General features: G+C 35.2%; 4 protein-coding genes across 6 annotated transcripts; 2 read left to right on the top strand and 2 right to left on the bottom strand.

Moving 5' to 3' along the window:
• Positions 1-48: 48 nt before the first annotated feature.
• LOC117123526 (aurora kinase A-A-like) lies at positions 49-6,271 on the top strand. The gene is made up of 9 exons (XM_033269482.1): positions 49-195; positions 1,697-1,768; positions 2,122-2,333; positions 2,878-3,069; positions 3,264-3,402; positions 3,864-4,012; positions 4,188-4,362; positions 5,254-5,310; positions 5,505-6,271. The coding sequence occupies exons 2-9, from the start codon at positions 1,721-1,723 to the stop codon at positions 5,613-5,615; spliced, it is 1,083 nt and encodes a 360-aa protein (XP_033125373.1). The 5' UTR covers positions 49-195; positions 1,697-1,720; the 3' UTR covers positions 5,616-6,271.
• On the bottom strand, positions 6,144-10,300 carry LOC117123527. Of its 3 annotated transcripts, none has more exons than XM_033269484.1 (3): positions 10,205-10,300; positions 8,788-9,567; positions 6,144-7,432 (listed from the first exon to the last, which is right to left on the bottom strand). In XM_033269484.1, exons 2-3 carry the CDS (start codon positions 9,531-9,533, stop codon positions 7,222-7,224), a joined length of 957 nt encoding a protein of 318 aa, XP_033125375.1. In that variant the 5' UTR covers positions 9,534-9,567; positions 10,205-10,300; the 3' UTR covers positions 6,144-7,221. The 3 variants fall into 3 exon arrangements, with proteins under 3 accessions (XP_033125375.1, XP_033125374.1, XP_033125376.1); XM_033269483.1 differs by having other exon boundaries at positions 10,146-10,295; XM_033269485.1 differs by having other exon boundaries at positions 7,373-7,724; positions 10,146-10,295.
• A 1,732-nt stretch (positions 10,301-12,032) lies between these two features.
• On the top strand, positions 12,033-15,322 carry LOC117123493 (T-complex protein 1 subunit theta-like). The gene is made up of 2 exons (XM_033269440.1): positions 12,033-12,124; positions 13,030-15,322. The coding sequence occupies exon 2, from the start codon at positions 13,070-13,072 to the stop codon at positions 14,777-14,779; it is 1,710 nt and encodes a 569-aa protein (XP_033125331.1). The 5' UTR covers positions 12,033-12,124; positions 13,030-13,069; the 3' UTR covers positions 14,780-15,322.
• An 809-nt stretch (positions 15,323-16,131) lies between these two features.
• LOC117123494 (sperm-specific protein PHI-2B/PHI-3-like) lies at positions 16,132-17,537 on the bottom strand. Its single transcript, XM_033269441.1, has 2 exons — positions 17,380-17,537; positions 16,132-17,106 (listed from the first exon to the last, which is right to left on the bottom strand). Exon 2 carries the CDS (start codon positions 17,090-17,092, stop codon positions 16,421-16,423), a length of 672 nt encoding a protein of 223 aa, XP_033125332.1. The 5' UTR covers positions 17,093-17,106; positions 17,380-17,537; the 3' UTR covers positions 16,132-16,420.
• Between the last annotated feature and the right edge of the window lie 779 nt (positions 17,538-18,316).

The raw sequence follows: 18,316 nt of genomic DNA, 5'->3' as shown, positions 1-18,316 counted from the left end.
CGTTTTTGGAGGACTAAATTTGTACGATAGTCCAATGACCTCTTCATATGCTAATAAGCATTTCATTAGCCAATCACATTGCTGTAGAGATTTTGGTTTCAAAATTTAAAAGGTTTACCAAAGAGAGAGGGTTGTAGAGGAAAACAAGCTACTGATTTCGCAAAAAAAGGATATAATTCTTATTATTTTTTTCAAGTAAGTTGTGGTAATGTCTGTAATTAGTGTTTGTATACTGTTTTATGCGTTAACATATTTAAAATGTTTAGTCTTGATCATAATTATTGAATTATAAAATGTGAGTCAGTCAGTCCGTGGAGCGTGGCGTGTGTGGTCATCTCACATACGATACATCATCAGTTTGTGCAGCCAGTAGCTCTCGGATTCGTGCAGTTCATGCATGTTGGTTGTGTAGAGTAGGCCAAAATATGGCTGGTTGGTCCTCCTGAGCTGAGTGAGATAAATAGTCTGCCCTTATTAGGCCTACTGCTTACTTGTAACTTAGCCACATTTGTTCATTATTAAAATTTTACTGGCAAATTTAATACCCAAATCCTGGCCTATTATTACTCTATGATGCTGCTGGCTGGTATGGTTAATTAAGAAGAATGTAAACATTTCAGATTCCCTTTTATTTAGTTTTTTATTATTAATATTAATAATTATTTATTAATTAGGCCTAGGTCTAATCTTCTTTTTACACACACACATGCCCTCCCCAGGCCTAAATAACAATTGTAATGTTATGAATATTCAGTACATTCTTGACCAGTTGTCTTAAAATTTCTGGACCTTTATTTACTGATTGTTCGGTGTGAGTATCATTCCTCTATCCCAGATACGGGCATGCCATCTAACGCTACTCTACTGTACCGTGTGAATAACAACAATAAAAACATGTTCACACAGTAACATGCTTTAAAGCCATGCTCCGAAAGAAAGCTAATTTTGATAATTTGTACAACTGATTTTTCTAACATTGAAGGAGTGTTTGATAGAAAAATTTAAAAAGCTTGGGAATGGTGTAAGATACAGATGCTTGAATATTTAAAATCTGGTGGGGAGGAGTAGTTACTCTGATTTTTTCCTGAAAATCAATTGTGCAACCATGGTGCAAGTTATCCAGTTTTCATCTCGGAGCCTGGCTTTAATTGAATCGGCAAAGTAACAGCCATAACAAGTTTTCATCATCGCTGTCTTCTTCCTGGGTTGTAAAAAGGTGAATCCAAAAGTACCTTTAAAAACTGAATAAATTAAAATAATGCCATGGGCAGGTTATTAAGTAAAACCCATACAATTATATCCATTTAGCGCTGATTATATTGTCATGTAATTTTATAGATAAAAAATTTACTAATCATTATCAAATTCAGCTTATTACCGGTAAGCTGTTTTAGCTGTCAATTTTACTGGTAAACCTAAATGCCTTACTGGTATAAATTGTGTACTGTATTGGTTAAAAAAAATCACTGAATAGGCTTTGATAGCCTAGGAAGGACTTTTTTCAATAAATGAAAAGAGCTAGCGCTGTGCACACTCAGTTGACCTTACCAGTAAACAATTTTTCAGTTGGAAAAACACTGGCACAAATAAACATTCCATACTGACCCACACAAGAACAGAACTGTACATTAGAAAATAGGGTTTTTGATAAATTATGCTTTTTTACATTTAACAAAAATTGTGCTTTATTTTCTAGGAATATTTTATTAATGTACTTAAGATGAATTCCTTTAAGCAGACTCCAATTGGAAAAACAGCTGATTCAAAGGTGAGACTTAAAATCTGAGATAACTAAGAATTTTGTGACGATAACAGATATATTTTCTCCAAACAAAACCACAAATACCTGTTAAGCTGTTGATATTATTCCGGCAATTTTACCTAAATCCAAGGAGTTCACTAATAAAGCTGACTTGACCCTAAGCTTAAACTTCAGTCTCACTATCTTATTAATGCACCAGGCATGTCCGAAGAATATCTAGTGTAGGCCTGTTTATATGATGATACAGTGTACAAAGATTTTAACAAGAAGTGTAGATGCCATAATTTATACCACAAATTGTACAGTATTCATTACAGTATTTATAGCTGAATAAATTTACTTTTATCATACTATAATAGGTTCGTTCAATTGACGGTGGACCGAAAAGGGTCCTGAAACCGAATAGCATGAATGTAGCACATGGAAGTCATCAATCAACAATAATGGCAGGTAAACATCATGCTGTCCCAACCAGTACTAGAGACAAAGAGAATCACCATGAATGTCAGCAAAATCCAAAAGCACCTGAAAGGAAACCTGAAGCCACGGGAATGCAAGGACAGCTCCCAAAGTAAGTGCCTCAAATCTCCACTTTCACCACAAACTAACGCAATCTACTTTGATTGTGTTAGTTTATGGTGTGAGTGACAAAAAAGGTGGTGAGTATTCATTTTTACATTCCTTTGTAACTTTTCTGATGGTTTGCTACCATTTGGCAAATTAGATGTTAACTTTAAATCAGGAATGGGGTATGATCAGCAATTAAAACATTTAAAAAATTACTAATAAAAACTTAACCAATGGCATATCAGAAGAAGCTATTCAATAGTCTATAGCAATCATACAAAAACAAAACAAAAACTATGACACACACACAGGTTATAACAATCTGTCTGCTTTGTGTGATGCTATCTGCTGTCAGTGGTAGTCAAAGCAGATTGTTAATTGAAAATTATTTGTAGTGTGCTGAACCTCATTTTGCTGTGGTCCCAATGAAATTGTCATCCGAGGACCGTTGTTGCAGTGTGGGTGGGCATTACAGATGGCTATCATTTTATTTTATCTAGTAAGTGGTGATGTTATGACTAACCAATCAATTGTATTGTTTTTTGCAGGTCAAAGTGGACTCTACAGGACTTTGATATCGGACGACCTCTGGGCAAAGGCAAATTTGGAAATGTTTATCTAGCAAGAGAAAAACAAAGTAAATTCATTGTAGCCCTGAAAGTTCTCTTCAAATCGCAACTGTTGAAATCAAATGTTGAACATCAGTTACGGAGAGAAATTGAAATCCAAGCACATCTCAGGTATAATACCCTACTTTTTTAGATTTTATTTCTCAGTTAATAACAGCATTTGAACACTTACATGTAGTAATTTTGCTGATAACTTAACTGCCGTGGCTCATGTGTTAAACTTTTTTAATGTTATAATTTATGCATCTTACATCATTTCAAAAGATTCAATTAATGGTGTTTTTTTTTTATTATTATTACTTTAGGCATCCACACATCCTTAGACTTTATGGATATTTCTACGATGCAACTAGAGTTTACCTTATCTTAGAATTTGCACCAAAAGGGGAGCTCTACAAAGAACTACAGAAGCATGGACGATTTGATGAAAGAAGATCTTCAAATGTAAGACAATTCTTTCTACTCAGGTTTATATTTTATATAATGTGTAGAAATCATATAATCATTCATGTAATGTGTTTTCTTATAATTGACTCAGTGGTTGTAATTTCAGATTTAGTGTCCACCACATTAGTTATTAAAGAAGGCATGTTTATGTTGTCTCTCACCATCCAGGACTAGTTACCCAAAAAAGGGAGCAATGTGCTACAATAACTTCATGATATTCCTGGAAGCTATGTATGATATTGTTCTGTATAAAGCTCTGTCATTGTTATTTTTGACAATTTATGGGTGGGGTATGTTATCATCATTATAAGCAAATCACAATGCCACATAAAACTTCATAGTGTAGAAAGAGCTTTAGTCCACTGATGACATCATTATTTGCTACAAGACATTTTGGAAGCTTTATACTTAAAGTCATAGAATCTATTACATAACATGCAGTATGTCTTCTCCTGCAGTATATCGGACAGTTAGCTGAAGCTCTCTTGTATTGTCACAGTAAGAAAGTCATACATAGGGACATCAAACCAGAAAACCTTTTGCTCGGTCTAAAAGGAGATCTGAAGATTGCAGACTTTGGATGGTCTGTTCATGCACCATCATCAAGGTATTTAATTATTTGGTTTAATGGACAGTAAAGAAATTACCAACAACATTTTTATAAAAAATCATTCCTAAGATAGAATGAATGTTACTCCGAATAATGAGAGGGAGTCCAAATTCAATGCTGTGACCTTTATTATATCATCTTCAAGAATTTTTAAATATTTTTTTTCACATAGGCGAGCAACGTTGTGTGGCACACTAGATTACCTCCCACCAGAGATGATCGAAGGCAAGATGCACGATGCTAACGTAGACTTGTGGAGTCTTGGCGTGTTATGTTACGAATTTCTTGTTGGAAAACCGCCATTCGAAGCTGAAGGCAACAGTGAGACTTATAGACGTATAACAAAGGTACGTACCTGAGTGGAGTTCTAACTTGGTGGTTAAGATGCCTGCCCTCCAATTCCAGTGTCCTGGGTTCAAATGCTTTCACACTTAGATTTTTTCTTGTGAATAAAAAGCACTTCCTAAAGCCCTGTTCAGACTATCAAATTTAATTTGACAAAAACTTGGGACATGCCGAAATATGCGCATTGAAACATAACTATAAAGGTTAAAGTTGTGCACCAATGTGCTTTTCTGACCGTTTCGGACAGAAAAGCGTCAAATTGCGACAATATTGCGGTAAAGCTTTGTCTACACTATCAAATTTCAATAAAAATGTGTCGCATAAAATGTGATGGAACATAGAGAGTTGAACTTTTTTTGATACAATTTATTAATATGTGATATGACGTCATCGTACCCATATATGGGCACAACACATTTTTATGTCACATAAAATTTGATAGCGTAGACAAAGCTGTGTAAAGGCGCTGTTTGAAAAGTTATAGGACGGCAATCATGCCGTCATAATTACTGCAAATTGCAATATTGCTCGCATTGGATTACATTTGACAGGCCCAGAGTCGAAGTGTGGTTGGCGAAACCCCCGAAGGCAGAGGTTTTTTTGTGTTCTTTGAGTCTAATAATGCTATAATAGCAGTTATGTTTAAAAGATGTCTGTAGCAAAACATTCCGTCTGAGTCTGGGTGGGTCTGAAGTGCATTAATCGGGTTGGAGGACTTGTTCGGGAAATTCAAGGTGGGGGGGGGGTTTGCTTGAACCATAAAAACCTCCCTGGCTGCGGGCCTGCTTGTTCACAACGAAGGGGAACTAAATACTGTTTATCCATTACACATTTTTATATACAGTAGTGAGATATACTTTATTAATGTTTCCAACTTTTGTTCTTTTTTGTAGGTGGACTATAAATTTCCTGACTATGTATCTGAAGGTGCTAAAGATTTAATCTCTAAAGTAAGTATTACATTATATTCAAGTTCATTTGCTCTTGCGCAAAATGATGTCTGATTTTTTTACCAGTCAAGAAATTTTGTAGAGGGCCAAGATGTATTCATCCAATGTTGTACATGTTGTCGTCAACATACATGTGTATAGAACAATAATTGTTTGTGACTGCCTTGTAATATTCAATATTCCTTCCTTTTCAGTTGTTGCGACACAATCCAACCTCAAGGCTAAGGCTTCATGAGGTATTAGAACATCCCTGGATTATGAAATATGCCGAGGTAAAACGTATGATGCCACCATCTACATCATAACATGCATAGTTTTAAGATGGCATATTTAAATTTGTTGTCAATGTAAGAAAATTAATTGGGTGCAACTATCATGAAGCTACGAACAAAGCAAGAAGAGTTTCCATGCAAATATTTGTTATCCGAACTGAAAAAAATCTTGCTGTTCGATAACCTTCAAAACAATGCTTTTGTTGAGAATTCTGAAAATGCAAGTTGCTGCAAACTGTGTTGTACAAAATGGGGGTTTTATTGACATTGTTACACTGTGTAGTGAAATTATGTTTTTCTGAAATTATTTTATTGTTATATGTGGTTTTGTGGAATCAATATTTGTAAACTTGTGGTAGGAAATAATTGCAGAGTAGGGTAGATATCAAAGCATTTCAATATAGGAACATAGTGGTGTATTTTAAGACAGTGTGTGTCTGGCCAGGTAATGAAATTTAACAACACAATATAATATGTACAGTACATATTATGAATGGCAGGAGACAAAGATGATGCTAGAGGCATTTATCAGTAGTTTACTATAATAAATATACGCATAAATTCTCTTAGTGATAATGTACATTTATTATAAATAAAAGTGTTTATTAAAAACATGTTAAAAAACCACAAGCTATTCCATTTTTGTAAGTAAGTCTTATTAAAAATAAAAAGTTTTCATTATCAAAAAATTTCAATGTTGTTGGAACATTTTCTTGTGTTTTACCTTTCTATAAGTATCTATCTTATATATAGTACAGTTTACAGTACTGTACAGCAGTTTCAAATACATTTCATGATAAATGTGATGACTAGAATTCTGTATACAGCTGAACTTGCCTAAGTCAAATCCAAAATGGCATTGAAGAATTGTGTGTTTTAGATAAAATGTGACTTGTAGATTGTTAATTAATGGAAAACACAACACTCTGGCATGTAAAATAAGATCGATTATTCAAGTTAGGCAAAGTTGAATTAGGAAAGGTTAACTGTATACATATACACTATATTTATCTACTTCCCTCTATGTACAATAATTTTTATTTATTCTTTAAATCTGTCTATACAACAGTACAGTACAATCATTAAAAAAAAAAATGAATCCTGTGGCAAGCTTAATAGTCAACAGAGAAATCTGCTACATGATGCTTGATTCAATGACTAATAAGCCAAATGAAAACAATTGGTGTACTGGGTACATGAGGACACTCCTCAGCTTTATTTAATTGTTAATTATACAGTATATTTTTCTCATTCCATTTTTTTTTCTTTGTTTAGAAACATTTCCTAAACATAACTTTTACATAGACATTTACAGCAGATTTTGCTTCAATATATACAGTAGCTCTTTTTATATGAAATAATTTATATTTTTCCATATAAATGCAGTATTTTCTTAAAATGTATACAAATGAAAACAATGTTACTGTTGCTGCTTGTTACTGATGCAGAGTTCTGAATGGTTCCATAGAATTACTGTAGAATGGTAGCCTTAAGTAAAAAGTCCAAGAAATGTATGCAGTGCTCTCAGTGGCAGAACGAAAGTCCTTGACAATTTATAGAGTGACGTTTATGTCAACATGTCGAGTATAATTTTGGCAATATCTTCCTTTTCAAAATTACTTCCTTAAAAATTTGACGCTCATTTCTTTGGTGGCTTCAAGACATTAATTCGACGCAGATATTGAACCAGTAATGGTGCAACAGTCAACGTTATACCTACACGAACAGGCATAAAGAGTTTGTAGACCGCATATGCAATCACGAATGTACTTGCATTTGTTGCCATACGAGCTTGGATCACTTCTTCACTGAATCCAACAAACTTCAGCATCGCTGCTACATCGAGGCCACTGCAGGAGAAATTTGTGATATTCCAGTTATATATTTTCTTCAATGAAAATGACATGGTATGGCAGCCCAGTTCTATCCCTTTTTTAGTTGGTGACCTTTAAAATACCGACACGGCGTAGATATCTCACAAGGAAAGGGCAAGTGGTCAGTGTGATCCCAATGCGAACAGGTGCAAACATTTTGTGGACAGCGTAGGCAACTACAAACGTGCTGGCTCCCGTAGCAAGTTTAGATTGTACCATATCAGTGCTAAAACCAAGGGTTTTCAGAAGTGTTGCCATATCAAGTCCGCTAGAAGATAAAATCATCAAATTATATAATTTTATAGACATTACAATTTCTGATACCGTAGCACTAGTATATGGTGATACAATGGGATTTAAACCGGTTTTACACTAAGCGTTGGTTTACTTTTTGAGCTCTGATTGGTTGTGCATATTTTTGATTTGCAAAAAGTAGAAACAGTTCGAACTACTGATTTTGCTGAACTCCAATGTGAATGTGCATGAACCAATGCCTTCAATTCGCGCAAATAAATTCACTTAGTGTGAAACCGGCTTTAGTGACAAAATCAGCTGAGAAAGATGGGATGCGTTTAAAAGAAAATGAATGAGGTGATAAAATGGGATGCAATTTGAACACGGAAGGATGTGAGAGAATTGGATTCATTTTTTAAATTAATAATTTTGACCATAAACTTTTCTGGTGGTTAATGATATAAAATTGATAATACAGGTCTCCCTCCAATTAAATACTACTTTAGGGACTTGGGTTTCTATGGTCATTAGCAGCTTTAGTCTGTAATTTAGAATAATAAAGATAAAAAAACATTTGTGAATAATTGGTGACCACACAAAACTGGTCTTTAATTTGAGGTGGTCTTTAACTGAAGGGCTCTTCAACTAGAGGGAGATCTGTATTTACCGTAAATGTTCGAATAAGCCCTGCGGCGCTTATAACATTTTTGAAGGCTTCAATGCAGCTCTTATTCGAAAGCAGCACTTATTCAAGAATGGCATTTATAAAAAAATATTGGCGCGGTGCTTTCCATTCTCATTCCCAAGTTACCTATCTCACGTATTACCAAAGTTTAGTAGGACTATCATAGGTCCTACGTCATTGTAAATAAACGTTTATAAAGAAATGCTTGTGTCTTCATTGTGTTATTTATTCATTTTAACACTGTATATATTGTATTTAAAACCTTGTTCCTCAAAGTGTTCTATTAACACACATGGTGATATATACTCTCAATTAAACACCACGGCACTTATTCAAGAGCGGCGCTTATTCGAGAACGAGGCTTATTCAAACAATTACGGTACTAATCAGAGATCATGTGAAGTAAAATTACCTTGAGACAGCGAGATAAAATCCACCAAGGGAGGCAAGTGAGATACAGACATGAAAGACTACAACAGTGCCACCATACTCCTTCACAGCTCGCTTCAGTTTCGCACGCTGACTCAATGACTTATTTACGTCAGACATTCCCTCCTCATTTGTATCTGTTGCGTTTCTCAGGGCTGATGTTGAGTAAAGGCAGTGCTGATTTAATTGCATAAAGGGGTTGTTATTAACCATACTAAATTTTTTTTTTGTCTTACTGAATAATGCAAACTCTGGTTGATAATATTTTAAGGCGTGTACTCCTCCTAAAGAGGACTGTGCTCCATCGGTAAAGGTGTGATGATATCTGTTGACGTCTGATGAAAATCTAGGATTTCCAGCTAGAGTTGAGAACTTTCTCGCAAAGGGTACCCCTTGCATAATATCAGTGATATCCATTTTTCCAAACATAGAATTGGTCCTGCAGTAACGAGTACTACCGGGCATGCAACTTCCCTGCAAGACACAGATGATGTCTTCGTCCATCCACGGTTCATATATCACAGGAGTGTTACAGTTGTAACAACATTTACCACTCGTATGAAGATGCCGTTGGAATTTCTGTTTGGTGTGTTTCTTCTGTGACCATTTACTCTGATTTGAGGCTTCATTCGTTGTTGATGCGTTTGAACTAATCACTACCCAAGATGGCAATATTTTCTTTTTGCTAATTCTTTGGACCAGAGTTCGGAGTTGTCCATTATGCAGCATATTGTTTGATGAGTTCCTTCTAAGTAGCGGGAACCTGCAAAAGATGAATTTATAATTATTTCAGCATTATTTAAATCCTAATATTTAAATACCCTACCCAGCAGCAGCCAAACAAAACAATCTCTAACCAAGTGAGAAATCATTTAGATAATAGATAGAAAAAAGGCCCTACCCTACAACAGGTAAGGGAACACCCCAATCCACCCCTCCTCTTAACTACATAGGTCTAGGGCCTAGCTCTTTACCCCAATTGTTCTCACCACACCTTCTAAAAGTAAGGCCTACCCCCTCCCCACCCGAACATTGCCACTTCAGGACTCTTGTGCTATCAAAGACTTGCTTGGTGGAGGCCTAACCCTACACACACAGACAGGTAGGTCCTTACCAATACTATACAATTATTACTATATATTATTAAGCCTAGGCTAGCCCGGTGGACCGGACCCCCCTAGGCCAAGGGATAGGCCTAGTCTAGGCCTACTAGTACTAGTAGTAGTAGTAGTAGGCCTAGGGCTTAGGCCCTACACCAATCAATGTGAAGAAAATTTAATCAGACACTAGGAAGTAACAGCACCTCTAAATGTTTATTCTAAATATTATAATACTACATACCAAACTTGCAAATACACCACCCGGAACTAGTAACACACACCTCCAATTATACCACTTATTTTGTTTTTCAGCCTTCGATTTTATATCTCAGTCAGCTGGATTTCTTGTCGTCATTTTTAACACCAAAAAACAATAAGCAACATTAATAGAGGGCGCTAAACATAAATTCCCAACCAATCAGCATCATTAGTTCCATTAGTTCACACGCGAATGAATCGTGATATCAAAACTTATTTTTGTCGATTCACGATTCCTTACATCATCATCAAAGGTGTCCCAAACGAAAACCAACCCGTCCCAAATTGTTTAAATTGTATATTCTATTGAAGTAAGTTAATAACTTACAATAAAAAAAAGTTAGATGTGAAGAAAAAAAGTTAATTGGACAATTAAATTCATATAATTTATAATTCATTTTTTTTAACTCAACAAATAAAGACTGATAGGTAACAAAGGGTACTGGTCCCTGTAAAAAGTACTTATCAGAATAATCTAACAATTCAATAATAATGAGCACAAAATCAATAGTAATATTAATAGGCCAACGTTATATTTAATTTAATAGAGTAATTACCAACAATAAAAATTAATTAATTAATTAAAATAAATAAATAAATTAATTAATAACTAAATAAATAAGCAAGGCATAAATAAGTAAAGAATAGTTTTTGCATACAAAGGCTGATATGATAATCAATAGGCCTATATTATTATCTTTTAAAAAAGTCTGTACATCTAATCATCTATATTTAATCGACACTTGAGGTGCAATATCATGCTGTGCATTGTAATGCTGAAAATGAGGTTTTTTTTTTTTTAAATAAATGAAGCAACAAAACATTTTTCAATGTATGTGGGTGGGGGATGGAGGTGAACTCCTAGTGTTGGTGCCAAGAGGTATATGAAATATTATTATTATTATTATTATTATTATTATGCTTCTTTGCACATCAAATGAGGATGATCTGCAGGTATGGCAAATGAAAGCTGTGCAGGAAACGAGCGAAAAAAAAATCGAATGCCAGGAACATTATATAGTGATCGATGTTATAATGTATAAATTATAATATACAGTATATTACAAATAATAAGACCTGTTAAAGCAAACTTTAATATTTGATAATTCAAATTATGTATGGCTAACCTACCTACTTTGGTCACAAATTTTATTTACGGATGCTTTGTCCATTGGCATTAGGCGCTTTAAGCCTGTTTTAAACACATGGTTTAGATGGCATCTCTAAGCCGGGAGCTTTCATTATTTACTTTAATTCTCTGAACTTTTGATATCACACTTATCTTGTAAACATTTTCTACTGTTTAAGTATTATTCACTGGATTATATTATTGTTTATTTCATTTCATGAGACTTTCATTCAGCTAGCACTCCCAGGCTTCTATATACAGTACAATTGTTGATTTAATTCATTAAAATAAGTGATCTACTTAATGTAAGACACGTACCTCATTTTTGATTACCTCATTTCAGGGATTCTGATTCTGATTGGTCGGTTTTTGATTTGCTTTTGCCATACTTCTATAAATATTGTAAATATATATGAATGGGTGAGATTTTCTCATCTGTATATTGAAAATGATCAATCGAAACTTTGAATCTCAAAATGTCTGTGTCTCTTGAGTTACTGTCTTTTTGTTTTATTTCATCAAGACCTGTACAGCTAGCTAGACCCGTACATTTACAGTATATTTCTACATTATTAGTAACATTTGGAGAGTGTTATACCTACTAATCTTGATTTTTATACCACCTTGATTGAAGATTCTAAGTTGGATTTATTATATTCATTTATTTATGTATATATATATATATATTAATAATTTATCAACAATATTTATTTTTGTTTAAAAAAAAATATATGTACGAGCCTGTCATGTCTGCCTCCATGAATGCTAAACAAACAACACGAACACACGGAGAGTTGTTTAGTTAGCAGTGATGACATAATGCCCGGATTCAGGTTCGTTCTAAAAGCTGTCTTTATTATTCATACTTTATGTTGATTTTGTTAGTTGTTTGTGCATAATGAAGGCCTGGTCCTAGATCTTTTTGGGCCTAGACTGGGCCTAGCCTCTAGGCCTACAACAGTACAGTAAAAAGCAGCCTTGAATGAGGCCGATTCATGGGGCTCTGCCGTATATGGATTGTATTCCTACAAAGCCTGGGCCTAGGCTCTTTTTTGTATACTTTTTTTACTGCCTGGATAGGCCAATAGGCCGAGCATTGTGTTATTTTTAACCCTCTAGCTCAACTAATTAAGAGTTTAGGCAAACATTAGCTACTACTAGACTAAGATTAGATAGAAGTACTGTTGTAGTAGTATGTAAATAATGTAAGTCTTTATATAATATGACTCTTAATTTTATCTCTTATTTAAACCACCATATAACATTGCAAATGGTGTAAATGTAAATAATGGTGCACAGTTGAAAATCAACAAGTAAAATCGAAATAGTCTCCTGGACCATTCGTTTTTTAGTGAGACTTCTTTTTCTTATATTAGTACAACAATTGCTTTTTATTTATTTATTCACTCTTTTAGCCTTAGGTTAGAGAGGGGTGGTTGTTTTGGAACACCATTCAAACAAGCTCTTTAAGTTTTGTTTGGTGTTTCCTTTTCATTCATTTCCAATTCACTACTATTTTACTTGTATTTTGTGTGTTTCGAGAATGAATACAATTATTTGAATTTCAATTTCAATGTAAGAAAGTATAATACATACTCCAAGTATTGAAATACACGCCATCATGTTGGGATTCAATATTTCGACATTAATTATGTCATCATCAGGAATTTCAATGTACTTCTTTGTTTTTTTAATGAAATGTATTTGAATAACTTAAATCAGCAATATTTATTTTCAGGTTCCGAAATGCAATATAAGTAAGCAGTTGTGTGTAGAAAATGACTACAGCTCAAGCAGTTGATGTATCTGATGCTCTGGCCATTTGCCAAACTCTGGAGAATCTAGTAAAGAAATCATTCGGTCCAAATGCATTGTCAACACTGCTGTCTTCTTCTAGTGGAACTATATGCATAACTAATGATGGTGTCGCTGTACTACAATCTTTAAATTTCAAACACCCCATTGGCAAAATTATTTTAGATTCTGTAATATCCCACCACCAATTAGTAGGAGACAACTCAAAAGCATTTATTTTCATTTTAACTGAACTGCTACGAGAAATATCCCAAAACTTGAACACTCCAGAAAGAGCAAGTACCATTTTTAAATTAAGAGATGCATTTGCTAGACTGAATGCAGACGTTTTGCAGACAACTGTCCTGCAGGCACTACAGCAGCATGCAAGGGTTCATAAAGATGATGCAAAAAACATGGAAGACATTTGTAGACATTTGGCGCAGACATCAATGGCAAGTAAATTTAATTTGCACACTCAGAGGATCTTATCGGATCTTGTGGTGCAACTGGTCACCAGACATTGTCAAAATATTCAACAGTTAAATCAATTGATGTGTGAACTGATTGATGATTTTGCGGATTTATTTTTGAAGATCAGCGGACAAGCTGTTACCATGTCCAGGCTTATTCCAGGCATGGTAATACAAAAGGATTTCTGTGTACATTTTAATGAATCATGTGACACAAAGATGAAATTTATTCTTTTAAAATGCTCCCTAGAAGATATCGTTCCACAATCAAATGCTACTATCTTTTTAAAAGAACAGAGCCAAGTCACAAAGGCATTTACATATTTATCAACTTCATTAGAACGACGGTTAAAAGTCCTCAGGGATAGAGGTATCACTTTGGTATTAAGCACAGACCAGTTTTCAGACACTGCTAAGCATTTGTGTTCTCAATATAAAATTTCTGTTGTTCATTTATTATCTGAGGATGATGTTGACCGTATAAGTAGGTTAACTAGAGTTGTAATTAATGCTGATATTGATGATCGGATAACAGATGCATCAATAGGGGACATACGATGTGAGAGAATCATAATTGGGTCTAAAGCTTTTGTAAATCTTGTCCCAAATTTGGTGCAAACCCATCAGGTAGTTATTTGTGCCCCATCGCCGGGACTTGTAACAGAATATATAAGAGCATTCGGAAATACAATCAAAGTGCTTCGTATGTGGACTGAAGATGCATCAACATTTTCTAATGAATCATCCTGTAGTGGTCCGCAGGGTACGAAGAAGAACCCAAATTGTCAGCAACCATTGCAAAAGTCAACATCACATTTTCCTACTGTAAGACAAACTTGTTTTGTAACTTTACCAGGGGGTGGGGCAACAGAGATTATTGTCAGTAAAACATTAACTGATTATGCTGCAGATCACAAAAATGATCCCTATTTATCATTGGCAGCCTCGATAATGGCAAAGGCTGTTTTGAACATTCCTCATATTTTGCATTGTAACTCATTTTCTTCCAGAACTAGAGACAATTGGATGGTGTTACTAAATGAAGCAATTAATAATGTTAAGACTAAAAATGAAATGATTTCTGTAGATGGTAAAAGTGGTAAATTGATTGGCGGGTTTGAAGTGGGCTTGGTCGTGTCGCTGACATCTAAAATGAGGATGTATACGGATATTCTACAGCTTCTGCAGTCTCTCCTAAAAATTGATGCTGTTGTATTTTGAATGAGTCCAGTGAACCTTCCCAGAGTGAGTGAACGCCAACTAATCATAAGGGCCAGGAACACACACGTCCCACAAACAGTGGGTTATCTATGCGGTGTGCGCCCCCATTCTGCCCCACAAAATCATGCTCAAGTAGCTAAAAATCACCTCAAATCACCTTATTTTGCAAGCTGGCTCCCCCTACCTAATCATTGTGCCTCCCTGCCCCCATTTTAGGACTCCTATATATGTCACTGCCCACACGCATGTTATCCCACAAACACACGCTGACGTTTTATGGGACCTTAAGAACAATAACCAAGGCATAAGGCTTAGGGGAACAGCCCATTGTAACATCTGTAATGATGTACCTGTAATAATGTTAAAAACAGATGGAACTTGGATGTGCTTAACAATAAACATAAACAAATTTACTATACTCCTATTTGCTGTTTTTGTTAATGAAATGTTGATGTTGACATGGAGGTAAACGGCCGCCAAGGAGGATGATGACGACGTAAGACAGTGATGGTGAGGCTGATGATGAGCTATGATCATGAATAAGGATGGCATGATATGAATGAACATTGTGATCGTGATATTTGATCACGATCATAATCATTATAGTGATTTTTTTTTTAAATTTAACAATGAAAAGAAGACAAATGAGCATTTTACTGCTTATGGAGATTATGATAATGACGATTAATATAATATTGTTGATCACCTTTTTACCTAAACGGATTCATTAATATGTTTTCTGTATTCTTCTGTATCTATTCATACATTGTGCTACTATTGATTTTGTTGCAATGTCTATCCAAAAATAGTATTCTCCAAAACGCAGCACTTATAAGAGCAGGAAAAAAAAAGTTAGATGCCCTGCGGCCCTTACACGGGGATTAGATCATCCTCTTTACTGCATTATGTTTCAGCCTTTAGACTTTTGCGAAATGAGATTAATTTCTACATTATTAATTAACACACCTAAATTGCTGCACGTTCAGGAAATTAACTCATGTAGGACTACATTAAAACCATGCTCTGTTTTTAGCCTCCCCAAATGGAGCAAGCTCCGGGGAGGCTATTGTTTTTACTCATGTGCTTTTATGTTGTTGGGTTATTGTTACCGCGATAACTAAATTTGAATTGGCTTCAGACTTGGCAGAATGCAAGATGGTAATAAGAGGACTGAGCCTATTGTTTCGGTACTTGTGAATATGTAAATTACTATTTGCATAATTTCACTGTCAAATTTTTTTTTTTATAAAAATTATTTCTGCAATTCAAATAACAAAAACAATGTGGATGTATTAAAATGTAATACTAAAAAATTGGTTCGGTAGTCACAAGAAACGCAGTCGTAATAGCAATTTTAATATTTTTCATTTTTATTTTTACAAACAAATACAAATAATGATAATTATAATATTTACTCTTAAAATTGAATTTATGTACCATCGGCAAGTGCTGATTAACAGAAACGCCACTGCCAACTTAAGTTGGTAGATTAAAACCATTCCAACAAGCAAACAATCTATACATCTCATTTACATTAAACTTATTTTACATCATTGATATCGTATCTAATCTTGCCGTCATCAGAATATTTACTAATTGAAAGTTCGCATTCTTTGAGGCTACATCAAGCGTATTTATGAATCACTTTTTTGCAGTCTTTTTCAGTGCTTTTGATTTGGGTTGTTTCCCTTTTACCTTTTCAGTTGTCTTTAATTTCGATTTCGATTTTTTGATAGACGGAGATTTTCCAATTTTGTCTAAAGCAGATTTCTTCGCGTTACTCTTGAGCGGGGAATGAGATTTACTTCTACGAGCCGCCTTCTTTGACTTGCTTACTTTTTTAACTGGTGAACTGCTCGCTGAGCGAGGTTTGGTGGCTGCGGACTTTTTAGGTTTAGACGTCTTGGCAGCCTTCTTTGGAGTGGGTGCTTTCTCGTCAGCCGACGATCCATTTTCGGGTGCTGGCTTTTTGCGAGGTTTCTTGTTCTCTTTCCCTTTCTCGGATTTCTTTTTGGGAGGTTTGACTGGTTTTGGTGGCTTTCCGATCTTGAAGCGCCCAGTCATGCCTACTGACGCTAACGATTTCTTCGGCCTGACGATAACTTCACTTTCGATGCCCTTTGCCAAGCCCTTTTTCATCATAACTTTCAGTCTACTTTCGGGGATTTCTGGGTATTTAGTGAGAATCCACTGTTTGATGGCGACCACAGACGCTCCGTTCTTCTCGTTTAAGTCTTCAATTGCAGCTACTATGATGTCTAGTGTTTTCGGGCGAACTGGCCCGGGCTTTGAAGCTTTAATCTCAGTAGGCATGATGTCCAGATGTTCTAGAAATGAAAAACAAGACGTCAAATTCAAATTTTGTGAAACAATATTTGTAACGACGAACTACAAAATAGCTCCATTATAAAGTTCCATTGCATTAGCACCTCCACCTACGATGGACTAAACACCAGATGTATATGGCCCGGACCCAATTCATTTCTTAATGCCCTTCGGAGCACTTTAGGGAGATGCATTCAAGTCGAAATTATATCATTGAAAATACAGGTATCTTTTGAATTACGGTACTAGCTAGGAAATATGCTTTACAAAATTACCTTTTCAAACTGTTTTTGTCTGCTTCTCAATACCGCCTGATACGTCTGAACTCTCGTGTTTTTAGCGGACACAGCTTGCTTTACGACTACTACGTTATGGTGACAGTGGCTCTAATGAGGCAATCGCATTCCGACTGCCTTTAAAGAACGACTATATTCTGCATATGCATGTGTTGAGTTTTCCTCACGTGTTTGTAAATTAGATTAAGAGCTATTGTTGGCTGGTAGTGAAGTGAAGTGTAACGTGGATACAACAATGTATTAGTGAGAGACCAGTAAAATGCCCAGTGTCTAGAGAACAGCTCCTTCACCATTCCACGAAATTCAGGGGTCCTAAAGTTGAAAGCAGTAACCTAACGGACAGTTCTCTAAGGATCAACATTTTCATAAGAGTACAAAACATACTCTTTCTGTAACCTCCCTTCCCCCTGAAAGAGTACACAATAAAATGTTGATTTCTGTAATTTTAAGATCATTATTTTATACTTTTTTCATAAAAAAGTACTTTGCCTAAACTTTCAACCCCCTCCCCCTAAAGGGTAGGCTATGTTTTGTACTCTTTTGAAAATGTTGAAAATTATGTATGGTCCCTAACAAACACGTTTGATGTCTTCATGGGGTCGAAGTGGGCATTGGGCTTCCAAAAAACTCCGACTATATCAGACACAGACTTATAATTTATAACCTTTCTAGAAATTTGCGGTTCTATAATCTAAGCACGAATTACTGTCGAAAATGCAATTTTCTGAGACTTTGCTCGTGAAGTTTAAAATTTCGACCACGAACTTTACTGCTGGTCTATTCAGCTTAAAAACTAACCAATTTCAGCACGCTAGTCGTGAAGTACACTTTATGAGCGGTAGTCCTGCGCGCCTCGTAACTTCTAATGTTCTTTTTAGAAACGTACATCATAATATTCTGGTAAAATTAATAATAT

Source organism: Anneissia japonica, unplaced genomic scaffold (genome assembly GCF_011630105.1).
Source record: "Anneissia japonica isolate Jap-2015-1 unplaced genomic scaffold, ASM1163010v1 scaffold287717_len1600092_cov198, whole genome shotgun sequence".
Taxonomy (NCBI): Eukaryota; Metazoa; Echinodermata; class Crinoidea; order Comatulida; family Comatulidae; genus Anneissia; species Anneissia japonica.
This window is presented reverse-complemented; position numbering and strand designations above follow the sequence as displayed.